Here is a 13,940-nt window from a genome sequence, read left to right as displayed (position 1 = left end):
TGGCAGGTGAAAGGGTACTTCTAGTCTGCACCAGCTCATGCTTTAGATACCAAAGGTTAAAGAGCAGAGTAGTGAAGAGAGAGCCAATAGAGTGAAGCGCTTCTACTGCTGCTTACCCCAGGCATTTATTTGTTTGCTCATGCATTAATTCAATACATATTTATGGAATACCTGCCAAGTGCCAGGTACTTTGCTAAGTGTTGGGCATACTAGGATGAACGAACATAGGCTCAATCTCTGTCCTTGTGACACAGTTTAGTAGTAGAGACAGGCATTAATAATAAGGTTTTTTAAAGAATGCAAAACAAATAAATGTAAACATTCCAGTTGTGGCATATTCAAAATTTTCTAACAGAGTTCTACCCAGCCCTCAAATTTTTGCAAGCCCTCTTTTAAAAATACTTTTTATCTTTAAAAATCATACAAGTAACACATGCCCTTCTTGTTTTTTAAGAAAGGTACTGTAGATGTATATAAAAAAGTAAAAACTATCATTCCTTTACCCATTTCACTCCCCTTCCTAGATGGAGCAGCTGTTAAGTTTATATCCTTCTGGGAATTTTTCTTTTATTAGGGGTTTAGGGGAGGGCTCTATGCAGTATATTGTAATGGTTAGAAATATGGACTCTGGAATCAGTCTGCCTGAATATGAATCCTGGCTTTGCCAATTAGTATCTGTGTGAGCTTGGGCAAGTTACTTAACCTCTTTGTTCCTCTGTTCCATAACTTGTGAAATGGGGCTAATAGTACCTCTCTAATAGGGATTATCTCGAGGATTAAATAAAATGATATATTTTAAATACTTTTTAACAGTGCCCGACACATAATAAGTGTTATATAAGTGGTAACTATCATTTACATACATATATTCACATGTAGAAATATGAATATATTTTAATATAATTGAGATAATTTTTCTGTCTCTGATGATTTAACAGTGCAAACTGGATATCTTTCTATGTCAGCATGCACAGCTTCACTGCATTCTTTTGCATGACTGCATGCTGTGTGCTCTATGAGTGTATTATGATCACTCATTGAACCCTTCCTGTATTGACTGACATTCACTATATTGCTATATTGATTGGTTTTTACTGACAGTACTGGAGGCAAGATTCATCATCATGGTGTCAGTCCTTTGTGGGTTTGTGTGGCACCCTTGCTAGAAGATCTTAGAGGGTATTTGGAATCTGCTAACTGTATCTCCAAAGTAACATAAATAGTGGGTATTGCAGAAGATTCCTTTGTTGGTTCTTCTCCATCACCTTCCAAAGAAACTGCCTTAGAAATAATGGCTGCCATGATCTATGGACCCTGGATTGTGTTCAAAGTGTTGATGGATCCTCTTATGCTATAAGGATGTTCTTGAGGGTAACTTCAGAATCTCTTTCAGGAAGAAGTTCCCACAATTTCTGAAAAACCCAGTTTGACCTGGTAGGTTTCCCTGTGTTTCAGATCGGTGCTGAGGCCCTGACTGGGTTGCCATCACACAAAGGCGAGTTGGTGGTTTCATTGAAATACATCCCAGCCTCTAAGCTCCCTGTTGGAGGTGACCGGAAAAAAAGTAAGTTTTTCAGGGGGCTTTGGATTTAGGTCTTAGTCTGCACAAAGTCTGTGTGAGGCCAGACTCAGATCAGACTGAGTTATACCCTGGATCTTTTGGGAAAATGCCTTTACTAATTTTCCAGCCAGAATTCCTTAGGATAGGCATTCCTTTTTTTGGGGAACCAAAACCAAACCAAACTCACTGTTGTAGAGTCGGCCCCGACTCATAGTGACCCCGCTTTGGGTTTCTGAGGCAGTATCACTATGGAAGTAGATTGCCCAGCCTTCCTTCCAAGGACTGGCTGGTGGGTTTGAACCGCCAGCCTTCTGGTTAGTAGTCAAATGCCTTAGGCACTACGCTACCAGAGCTCCCCTTTTTTTGGGGGGGTGGTATTAAATAGACGTGGTTTTGGTCCAGCTATGCCAAGCTACTAAGAAGGCAGAAAAGAATACAAACCTTGGGGCTGAGAAATGATGGTTGGAAGGGATGGTAAAGTATGAGGGATGAGAATCTGAAGGCTGGAAAGAGTCAATCAACATACTAGGCCCTGTGCTAGTGGCTGTGGATGTGTAAATTAATAAGATATGATATTTGCCTTCCCTTGAGGAGCTTAGGCGCTCTGGTGGCACAGTGCCTAAGGCATCTGGCTGCTAACCAGAAGGTTAGTGATTCAAACCCACCAGCCACTCTGCAGAAGGAAGACTGGGCAATCTATTTCTGTAAAGATTTACTGCCTCGGAAATCCAATGGGGGCCGCTATGGGTAGGAATTGACTCAATGGCAGTGGGTTTGAGGAGCTTAGTTTAGCAAGAAAGATACGTGTGGTAAGGGAACACAGTTAGGGAGCAATGAATTCTGTCTAGTAGCATTTGGGAGAGCCTTAAGGAGGAAGTCAAGTTAAAACTGGACCTTGATTAAGATTTAACCAGGCAGAAAAGGAGGAAGATGGAAAGACATTTCCAGGTGAGGGGAGAACATACACGGAGGTTTTCAAAATGCATGGTAAATGTGGAGTTGTGTGTGAATGTGTGGTAGGGTGTGGTGCTGGAGTTATACACGTATATTAGAGAGTAAGGCTGGAATTGAAGTTGAGGCTGGAGCACAACTGAACAGGGTCCTGAATGTTAATGGTAAGAAGTTGAACTTGATCTGTTGGCAATGAGAAGCCAAAGAGATTCTTAAAAATATACCTGCAGCAAGATCTAATGCAGAGGATTGGGGAGTCTATGAGATTCCCAGGGAGGGTGTATTGAATGATTGAGGAAGAGAGGCAAGGATAGAACCACAAGGAACAGCAACATTTAAAGAATGAAGAGAAGAAAAGCCAGTGAGGTAGAAGGTTCTTAGCAAGAAATGCCAGGAGAGAGCTCCATGAAGAAAGAACCTGGGGTTGTCAGTAGTATTGAAATACTACAGGAATGTCAGGCCAGATAAAGACTGAGAAGAAATGGCTCATTGGCATTAGATTGCATTTTCAGTGGATTAATGGAAGCAGACACCAGGTTGCATCAGGGACCAGGCTGAGTGAATAAGGCAAAGAAGTAGAGGTGGTGAGTGTGGACTTTTTTTTTTTTCAGGATGCTTGGTGGTGAAGGAAAGGAGAGACATGGAGGATAGCTTGAAGAGGAGATAAGGTTGAAGGGAGGCTTTCTTTTAAAAGGAGTTTTTGAAAGAAGAGGTGAGATTAGCATATGTTTAGACTGAGGGGAAGGGACCAGTAGAGGAAAAGATATTAGAGTTGGGGGTGTGGGGAGCTGAAATTTATGAAGCCCAGTCCTGTGAAGTGGGGATGGGATCCAGAACACAAGTGGAGGTGTTCCCTTGGGTTTAATAATTTCTGCAAATATTGGGCAACTTTATTGATCTAAACCTCAATTTTCTCTATAAAATGAGGACAATAATAGTATTATCTCATAGGGTTGTTTTGAAAATTAAATGAGGAAATAGCACCTTCCCCATACAGTTGCTTTGAGAATTAAATGCTTAGCCTAGTATCTGACACATAGTCAGTGTTCAGTAAGTGCTAATTGTTATCATTGTTATTAGTTGAGTGCCTATTACTTACTACCACACACTGTGCTAGATATTGAGAATGCAAGTGAGATACAGTTTCAGTTGTCATGGAGCTTGCTGTCTTAAGGAAAGGAAGTGCTATGCAGATAAAGTTCAAAATAAATCTAGAGGTGCAGGGCTCACTTGCTATGGCTGACATCCCTTACAGGTAAAGGTGGGGAAGGAGGAGAGCTCCAAGTATGGATCAAAGAAGCCAAGAACCTGACTGCTGCCAAATCAGGAGGGACTTCAGACAGCTTTGTCAAGGGGTGAGTCCCTGGACTAGTACCAAATTAACCAGTTTCAGGAAAAAAGAGCTAAACAGAGGAAACCAATCTAACCTTTCTTATCCTTGTGTGTCCTACCAACCCTAGCAGCCACCTTTGTTCCTGAAATTCGGTAATGGCAAACCTCCTCCATCACCTAACGCTGGACTGAACTCAGTTTGGATGGGGGTTTGCATTGATTTCCACAGAGGAGGGTGGTGGACAGATAGGTTCTGACTTTTCTTTTGGAATAGACTTATGTTCTTAATCAATCCTGGGTAAAAATCTGTGTCCCCTGACTGTCTAGATTTGGAAACTAAAGGACTGGTTCCCCACATTTTTAAGCACTGCTGGCTTTCCACAAATGATAGATTACAGCATTGATTTATGTTCTTTAGAAAATCATGTTTGGCTAACCCTACAGTTATTACTATTGGTTTTATTTAAAGACGTCGGCCATTAGAAATGCAACCAAATATTTAAAACCCATTTTAGGTGGAGCAAAGACTGTAGCTCACTAATAACATTATATTAATTTTTTTCTCCAGGTTAAAGGAATTAAATCAGGTAAATGATAGTTAATGGAGGTGGCAGGAACTCTGCTTCAGCAGATTCAAAGGAGAGTGGTACTGGGATCTGAACATTGACTCACCTTTCTGGGCTAGGCTTGTGGTAGGGGAAAGGAAACTGAGACAGATAGTGCCAGCTTTGAGTAGGTTATTCATTACTCCCCACCCTCTGCCAGATACCTCCTTCCCATGAGGAACAAGGCCAGTAAGCGTAAAACTCCTGTGATGAAGAAGACTCTAAATCCCCACTACAACCATACGTTTGTCTACAACGGTGTACGGCTGGAAGATCTGCAACACATATGCCTGGAACTGACTGTGTGGGACCGGGAGCCCCTGTCCAGCAATGACTTCCTGGGAGGGGTCAGGCTGGGTGTTGGCACTGGTGAGAGCCTCTCCCCTGTCCTGACTTATCTTAATGGCCTCTTGTATATTTCACTCCCACTACACTCCTTCCTCCACAAAGTTCCTTTTTGCCTAGTTGTTTTTTCCTTTCAGTTATCATTCAACAAATATTTATTGAGTGCCTTCTATGTGCCAGGCATAGGGGAAGCTTAGCTCATGTCAGATTTCTGACCCTGATTGCCAGGAACTCCATCATCTTCCTCCCCCCCCCCAAAAAAAAAACTTACCAATGTACCTATATCTATACCTATAATTTACATCTTCCATCCTGTTATGGAAGAAAGATCCTTGCTACAAAGGCCAAGCTCTCTCCAAGTGCTCTGGATCACATCCTCACCTTTTTTCAATGACCTCACTTTGAGAATTATCTCCTATCTCTCCTATATAATCAGTTTCTTCCTCTCTACCAGAGATGAATACAAATAGGCTCTGGTATTTCCAGTCTTAGCAAACAAAAATAAACCTTCCCTTGACCTACTTTCACCCTCTAATGTCTTTTAAAAAAATTGTAATCTCCACTTTCCTGACCTCTCCTTTAGTCCTGAATCCACTGCCATTTGGCTTCTTTCCCATCACTCTACTGAGCAATTGCTCATGCCAAAGTCACCAATAAGTTCCATATTGCCACATCCCAAGAACAGGTTTGTTCCTTTATGATTCATCCTGTATCACTCTCCCACTTGTTTACTATGTGTAACCACAATAATGACTTTCTGCTGCACAAATATACCAAACTCATTCCTACCTCAGAACCTTTGTAATTACTATTTTCTCTGCCTAGAAAGGCTGGCAACCTTCAGATCTTGACTCTTGACACAGGTTAGGTCTTAACTCAGGTCTTGAAAACTTGACAAGAGAAATATCTCCATCTAAAGAAAGCCCTGATCCAGGCACTACAATTCACCCTGTTAATTTACTTGATAGCACTTAACTCACTATCTGAAATATAGTGAGTATTGTTGGTTTACTTGTATATTTGCTGCCTCTTCTATTAAAATGTAAGCTATGTAAGGTCAAGGACCTGTTCTGCTTTGTCTACCACTGAATCTCCAGAGCCTAGTTTAGTATCTGTCACATGGCAGGCACTCAATAAATGTTTGCTGAATGAATGAATGCATGTGTGAATAGGAATGAGGCCACATACAATCCTAACTTCTGGTGTAGGGTCTACAGCTAGACAAAATGGTGCTTATATTTTTGAAAAAATTTTGAGTCAAATTGGCAATAACAGAAGGGTAGTAGCTCTGGCATGAGGTGTCAGGCACTAGAGCTCTGTAACAGCCTCTGAATAAGAGATCTCTAGTGGCTCTGTGTGTTTGAGAGTCCCATTTCATCAACCTGAAGTCTTTAGATAGTCTCACCAAAACCAAATTCACTATTACTGAGTTGATTCTGATTCACAGTGACCCCCACTGGGTTTCCAAGGCTGTAAATCTTTATGGAAGCAGACTGCCTCATCTTTCTACTGTGGAGCAGCTGGTGGGTTTGAACCATTGACCTTTTGGTTAGCAGCCAAATGCCTTAGCCACTAAACCACCAGAGCCCCTACTAGATAGTCTCAGGGGCACAGAAATATCTGTGCAGGATCAACAGGAAGTATCTCACAGATTGCTGTCCCCACCAGTCGTAGCACATGCATTTTGTGAGGCTGATATCTTTGCTATATAACCTGTCTTTCCTGGTGGGCTGAAGAGTGGGGCCCCTGTTCAGCCTCCTCTGGTGTTTCTCCTCAGGGATCAGTAATGGGGAAATGGTGGACTGGATGGACTCGACTGGGGAAGAAGTGAGCCTATGGCAGAAAATGCGACAGTACCCAGGGTCTTGGGCAGAAGGGACTCTACAACTCCGTTCCTCGATGGCCAAGCAGAAGCTGGGCTTATGAGTACCTGTCCTTCTCTGCAGGTCTAGCAGGGCAAGTCAGAGGAAATGAAGAAACCAAGGGCAAAGATTTATCATTTAATATGTGTGTGTGTCATGTATGTGTGTGTAAAAACATGTATTTCTACAAATCCCATTATGCTTGAGTGATGCAGACTTGCAATAAGGGTCTCTTCAAGATTTGTGTGTGTGTGTGTGTGCATGTAATCTAGTATCTATTCAGAGTCCATTCTTTATTATATATTTATGAGGTGTAATTCTTAAAAAATCTCTTAAAACAACTTTTTTATGTTCTCTCTTGCTCTCCTTGTTCCTACTTCCCCAGGAAGTCCTGGCTGCCTTTGGCATTAGTACCAGTCCATGTTTCCAGGTGTGCCCGACCTGAGGCCAAGGCTCTGGGAAGCAGGGGTAGGTTGCTAAAGATAAGAGAATGTGGAAGGGAGATGAGTAGGTCCTTTTCTCCCTCTGCAATTTATGCTTTTAACTCATTTTTAAAACTTCATTTTCTACCTTGATACATTTCTGAAACTTAGCTTTTAAGTTTTCTTCTTTTTAAGCAGTTTCTACCTGGCTTGGGTCTGATTTTCTTTCAAATGCTAAGAAATGTCCACTTTTAGATACCTTTTCTATACCTTTGGGGGGGGGGTCTTTATAATAGAGCAACTTTAGAAAAGCACTTTAATTCAATAATGGCCTTTTGACTGAGTCATGAACATGACCTGCAAGAGTTTGTAGGTAGTCCCAGAGTGCTGTGACTGAGGATGAAGTATATCACAGCGCACACTGAATTCTCTGCATTTTTGACTGGTACAGCCAGCAGTTGTTAAAGAGCTCCTCATTCTCTAATGAAAAATGAGACATCTTCACTCTTACATGCCACATCTTTCTTGGTGTTTGTACCTGGGGTGTGTTACCACACAGAATATGGTCCACACTCCATTGTGTCAGCCAAAATAGCCAACTATTATATAAAGTGATCCAGTGTTCCAAGAGCATATACAGAGAATCTCCCAGCTATTCTGACTTCCTTCTTGAAGTGGTTTCCATTCATATTCTTTCAATTGTTTCCTAAACTTGACCTTGATATATCAAGAGTGTGGTATACTGAGTTTTTTTTAAGAAAGATTTGGTGGTCTAAGGCTCATTTTTCTGATACTTTTTAAACTGACCTTTCCAATTCTTGTAAGTGTATCTGTACAAAATTGTATGTGAATGGAGTCTATAAGGCCACTGGATTGAGAGTGAACTATGGTGGTGTCTATTGTATGTGTGAACTGAATGGAAGAAGTTTTAAATGGTTTATTTGGTAGTGATTGATATTATAATGGATATTATAAATTGGGTTCCTGGGCTGTAACTTGCTTTTTTGTGTTCTACCCCTTGAAATGCATATGTGCTTCAATAAAGCTTTCTCACTTGTCAAGTGTTTACATTTATTAGTTCTATAGATTCTTTTGTCTCTGTTGTCCTGACTTACTGTTGTTGCCCTTCACATGGCTTGAATAACGAAAGTGACAAATGCCCTTCCCTAACTATCCTGTGCTGATTTGAAGAAAATTTACTTTTTTCCCACATTGCTGCCTCATACCTTTGCTGAGATCTGATCCCTTGAGAACCCGTCTTAAAAGTGATACCACATTTCTCTCTCTGAAGTACCAAAGACACTTCTCCTTTAACTTTGTAGAACCTCCTGTGCTGAAGAAATATCCACATGAGAGGCAAAGGAAGACATTCCCTGCCATAAGCCCTTCTTTCTGGATCCCCCTTGTTTCTCTAGGAGTGGGGGCATTTTCCTTCACTTCTTATACCATTATTTAGCTTTAGGAGACAAATAACAGATGCTAAGTAACCCATCTCAGAAATCAGGCTCTGGGTTTCTAGATAGAGCCCAAGTGATCCTTGACCTCTGCTACAAAAGGGCATTGCAAGGGCATTAATGAACATGAAATGACATTTTTTGTACAAGGCTGTATGCTAGGCAGTTTATATGTTAGCTCTTTAAATTCTTCAAACACCTTATGAAATAAAAAATTTTCCATTTGTACAGATGAGGAAACTCAAGCCCACTATCATGCACCAGAGTTGGAATCTGAATCAAAGTCTGACTACTGCACCATGCTGCCTCCTGTGAGAATGATATGTGTGTTATGGGCAAAGGTTCAGAGGAATGGATGACTCATCTCTTCTAGAATACCTTAAAGATTAAGGTTTAGTTTACAAAGTAGGACAACCAGAATCCTTTGGATATTACCTAGGCAGCTTACTGACTGTATATAATAGCTTGTATGGTTTTGTGTGTATATACGTTTGTGAGGGTGGGGGGCTGGGTTTGGGCAGAGAGGTTCAAAGCGAGAGAGACAGGTATGTATGGAGTTGAGGTTGGTCTGGCCCCTTTGAGTCTGGCTGTGGGCCTGATTCTATGCTGTCCATTTCCCCAACTTTAGGAGGCAATTTTAATCATATCTAAAAAGGACTACAAAGAAGGTCACACTAAAACTTTACCTAAAGGAAGAAAGACTGGCATTGCCTTGACTTCTTAAAAAAGAAAAGAAATAAAATAATAGCTCCTCAAATTTTTAAGCTAGAGGAGCATTTATATGCAAGAGTTAGTCAGGCCCAGGTGGAAACTCTGTTCAGAAGGTAGGGGGCCTCCTCTTTCTTTGTTATCATTTGGGCCTTTGACCTGCTTGTCATTTGAAGTGTTAGTAATAAAGACAAGGAAGGGTATTCAGGCATTCATCTTGTCCGATGTGCAATCTTTGCTTTCAGAACCACAGACCATATCTGACTGGAGACTTCCCACGTTAACTCATTGGGTTTTGCCTTCTGCCCATTACTTGCCTCTTGCCTTTCATAGCTCCTGTATTTCCCTAGAGGGAAGAGGGAGAAGGGACCTTTTGGCTCCAAGTCTGATCATTTCCTCCATGTCTCATTCTAGCCAGAAACTGCCTAACTTTTTAGTTTGCATTAAAAAAATGAGATTTCCACTAAAACCTGGAAACAGCTTCCCTTGGATTCACTGTTACCCCATACATCCTGGGCTTGTGATTGATGTCCCATCACTCTACTTTGGAGATTGAATTTTCTTGAGTTGAAAGCCTTTCATTTCCCTCTTTCCTCCTGGGCCCATCCTGAGTCTTGTGTCTGAATAGGATTATAGATGATGAAACCTTGCTTGGAGCTTTCAGCTGTCTTCAAATGAAAAGTAGGAAAAAAAAAAAAAAAACAGAGGCAGGATAGCATAATGTTAAGATCACTGACTCTGGAGCTAGGCTGCCACTTACAAGCTGTCAGGTGTTGGACAAGTTGTCTAACTTCTGTGTGCTTCCATTCCCTTATCTATAAAATAGGGCTTATAGTAGTATCTACCTTATAGGATTCTTGTGATGATTTCAGAGTCAATTCATATATAGTGTTTAAAACAGAGCCTGGCACATAGTGAGTGTTTTTTATCTCTGCCTCCCTACTCAGCCTGCTTCCCTTTCCCCTTCCATCAGTTTTCCACCGATGACCTCCTGGGTAAAAACTGAAGGAAAGGGGCTGGTGAATATTAACTATGACACTAGGTTCCATGAATATATACAAGAAGGTTCTTAGCAACAAGAATGCCTTTTCCTGCAACACTGACGCACCACAGAATGGGATGGAAGATTGGGGATCTGTGTGTGGGGCTTCACTGCACAGCAGCCCAGCCTCAAATTTGTTCTAGGGCTGACTCTTAAGATTTGACTTTGTGTTGCTGCAGCTTCTACCTGTTCCGTGCTCATCTTCTAAAAGTGGGTATCTGAGTAAGTTAATACATGAGGCTGAGTCTGTTTCCATTTTCCTCCCTTGCTGTTTAGTTTTACAGAGATGTACAGTGTGATTTCAAGGATTCCTTGATCATGGGCTGGGGCGCTTCTCCAAGGAAGGGGCAGCATTGTCTACCTTTTACTATGGGAACTGGAAGCCTTGGTAAGAAGAGGTCCTTGTCCATGAGCCAGTTGGAGGGGTCAGGTGTGAACATGCTATCCTTGCCAGAGATTTCTTCCTAAGCTCCCTCCAACTGCAGCATTTTCCTAACTCTTAGATGAAGCAGTAGTTAATACAATATCTGTAGTCCAATGCTCTAGAAGGGGAAATGACAAACAGGTTTAAGTTTTGTGGCTACCCTCTACCCCCACTGAATAGTTGTAAGGAAAATTCAGTTACCCTTGCTTAGCGACCTGGTTGTCTGTTGTGATGGTGCTTTCCTCTGCTGTTACCTTAGAGTCAACCCATTAAACTTGTTGGAGTCTCATAGCAACCCTACAGGACAGAATAGAACTGCCCCCATAGTTTCCAAGGCTATAAATCTTGACAGAAGCGGACTGCCACACCTTTCTCCCAGAGTGGCTGGTGGGTTCACATCACCAACCTTTCAGTTAGCAGCCAAGTGCTTAAGCATTGTACCACCAGGAGCTCCATTTAAAATACAGCTGGTTAGTGAATGAATTCAGAATTTACCAGAGCTTTGAATTTCTTCCTTCTGGTTCAACCTGCTGCTGAGATTTTGCATTTCCACTCCAGATACACTGAATCAGAGTCTACATTTTAATAAGATCCCCAGGTGATTCTTATAGATACTCAGAGAATTCTTGTGTGTGTGTGTGTGTGTGTGTGTGTAAGAATCACCTGGGATTCTTATGTGTGTATATATATATATGAGAATCACCTGGGGATCTTGTTAAAATGTAGCTTCTGCTTTAGTATATCTAGGGGCTTACTGGGAGTTCTGGTAGCGTAGTGCCTAAGGCACTTGACTGCTAACCAGAAGGCTGGCAGTTCAAACCCACCATCCACTCCTCGGAAGGAAGATGGGGCATTCTACTTCCGTAGTGATACTGCCTCGGAAACCCAAGGAGGGGTCGCTATGAGTCAGGTCCAACTCAACAGCACATAACAACAACAACAGGGGCTTATAATATATATGGGGCTTATAATAGTATCTATCTTATAAGATTCTTGTGATGATTTCAGAGTCAATTCATATATAGTGTTTAAAACAGAGCCTGGCACATAGTGTTTATTATCTCTGCCTCCCTACTCCTTTCATTTCTCTAGAGTGGAAATGGAGATTCTCAGTAGGGGGTTGAACTGGACCGAATCTGTTCAAAGCCCTGGAATTTACTCATCTGAAAGACTTTGTGTGTATGTGTGTGTGTGTGTGGGGGGGTAGATGTCCAGATTAGGAAAGGAAGACCTTCTACCCCTAACCCGTGGCCCAGGGCCTTTCCTCAACCCCTACCTAGCTTCTTATTTTCCTCCAGTGCTACCTGAAGTGAAGATGTGTTTTAGGGGAACTATCATACAGTCCTACAAAGGTGCCTGGCAATGTCCAAGGGTTGGCAAACCTTGCGCTCCTCAGAGTCCTGTTCCTAGAACTGTGGGAAACCATTTCCTCCTTTTTATTAGGCCTCAATTCCAGGCAACTAAGGTATTTTTTTTTTCCCTTGACCTCTCCATGCCCTGGCTCAGGTTCACTCGCACATGTCCCTTTGTTCCCGGCGCTGCGTCAGCTCCTGGTCGCTCAGTAAGTAGTCATCAATGAAGGTGAATAGTTCCTCAGGGGTGACAGGTTCCATGTAGCGTTCCCGGTCTATACCCTGCTTGTCAATCAATACCATGTTGAAGTAGGAGCGGGTGAGGCGCTGAAATTGCCTAGAAAGAGCAGCATGGGGAGGTATGAGACCTTATCTAGATGCCCAGCCTACCAGGCTCTACTACCCTCTGACCCTTCACAGCTCCATTGTTGGCCTATTTCCTCCCCAAGCTGATTCCTTGTTCCCACCTCCTCCACTACCTAGCTCAAACCCCTTTGTTTTTCTCTGCTCATTTTCTTAGTCTTATTACCCCTACATGTCTAGCTCTGCTATGTGGCCCTTTCTCACCCCAGCTGGAGCAGGATTGCACTTCTTTGTAAGTCCCCTTAGGCAGGACTATCACATATAGCTATGCAGCTGTACTGAATCACTCCAAGGGTGGTGGTGGTGGTGGTGTACAATCATATAGACTATGATGTGGCTAGTGTCTTCGAGAATTGGGCTGGTCATGACCTGTAAAGCCACACATAGCAGCCCTCAGGTTGATCAGCATCACCTGGTTAACTCTTCCATCTATAGCTACAAGTCTGCAGTCTCCTTTCTTGGAGTATTTTCCAGTCTCTCTCTTAACTAGGACTGAATCTTTCTGTCTCCACTAAGACTGAGCCCTAGAGGTAGGTATTATTAATAAACAGAGAGCAGTAATGGCTTTATTGGCCCTGAGTAAATGTGGAGGCATTGAAAGGGTGATAATGAGACAGTCACCTTCTACTGCCTGTCACCTATGGTCTTCTCTTTTCCCAGGAGCTTATGGGTGTGATTCAGGTCTCAGGGCCTAAAGGTACCATTTGCTTTTTTGGAGACTGAAGGCAAAGGAAGGAAGCCAAGATGCAGAAGGGTCAAAGGCTTATCTTAGTCATTTTGGGGTCTAAGTGTCCTTCAACCCTGGCAGTTCTGTAGAGTCATCTGAGGTGCCTTTATAAAACCGTATTCCTGAGGTGGTTTGGGTGGGACCTGGTAATCTGTATTTTAACCTCTCATTTGATTCTGATATCCTGCTAAAGTTAAGAACCATTCTCTGGTCTTACCTAAGACATCTGTAAGAGTTCATAAATAAGAAATACTCTAAGAGAATAGTGTCTCTTGCTTCTCCCACAACCCTCCTTTGTCAGTGTCCTGCCTAGGGTCTCTGCCCACCCCATCTCTGCAGCCTCCCAGCCTGGACCTGAGCTCCTCGATGATGTTGGCTGACAGCTGCTGCTCTCGGATGCGCCCCACCTCCTGAGGTGGCTGCCCCACCAGCTCGATGATGGTCACGTGACGCAGGTCAAGCCCACAAGTGGATTGCTGGGAGGAGGAGAGAATGTTTTATGAAACAGGCCCTCTCACTCAAGCCTAAGGCTACTTGACTGATTCCTCCTGGGACCACATGAGGGAGTGTGGGGATGGAGGGGTTCTCTTCCAAAGACCACACTGTGGGGGTCTAAAACCTTTTTTCTCTGTCATTCCTGAAGTACTTGACCCAATAGTGTTTTCTTCATGCTACTGAAGTATACAAAACAGTTACAATATATGGGGTAGGAAAGAGAAATGTAATTGATAAATTGTAGAAACATAATCTGCCATTACTTAAATGAAGATTTAAAATTATATAAATTCTTAA

The 13,940-nt window shown here is 42.4% G+C and overlaps 2 protein-coding genes across 2 annotated transcripts in view; one reads left to right on the top strand and one right to left on the bottom strand.

The window, feature by feature from the left end:
- The window catches only part of SYTL4 (synaptotagmin like 4), a 53,623-nt gene extending 46,903 nt beyond the window's left edge, over nucleotides 1-6,720 (top strand). Inside the window, exons 13-16 of the mRNA XM_007952176.2 lie at nucleotides 1,456-1,564; nucleotides 3,768-3,867; nucleotides 4,610-4,818; nucleotides 6,572-6,720. Of these exons, the coding sequence (XP_007950367.1) occupies nucleotides 1,456-1,564; nucleotides 3,768-3,867; nucleotides 4,610-4,818; nucleotides 6,572-6,720 (567 nt within the window). The remainder of the gene's footprint in view (nucleotides 1-1,455; nucleotides 1,565-3,767; nucleotides 3,868-4,609; nucleotides 4,819-6,571) is intronic.
- A 5,494-nt stretch (nucleotides 6,721-12,214) lies between these two features.
- Nucleotides 12,215-13,940, bottom strand: part of SRPX2 (sushi repeat containing protein X-linked 2) — a 33,278-nt gene continuing 31,552 nt past the window's right edge. Inside the window, exons 9-10 of the mRNA XM_007952175.1 lie at nucleotides 13,503-13,624; nucleotides 12,215-12,395 (exon numbers count right to left, since the gene is read on the bottom strand). Coding sequence (XP_007950366.1) covers nucleotides 12,215-12,395; nucleotides 13,503-13,624 — 303 coding nt within the window. The remainder of the gene's footprint in view (nucleotides 12,396-13,502; nucleotides 13,625-13,940) is intronic.

The sequence above is a fragment of the Orycteropus afer genome, unplaced genomic scaffold (genome assembly GCF_000298275.1).
Source record: "Orycteropus afer afer isolate SDZICR_OR568_19922 unplaced genomic scaffold, OryAfe1.0 scaffold00327, whole genome shotgun sequence".
Lineage (NCBI taxonomy): Eukaryota > Metazoa > Chordata > Mammalia > Tubulidentata > Orycteropodidae > Orycteropus > Orycteropus afer.
The sequence above is the reverse complement of the archived record's forward strand: the minus strand, read 5'-3'. Positions and strand labels throughout refer to the sequence as shown.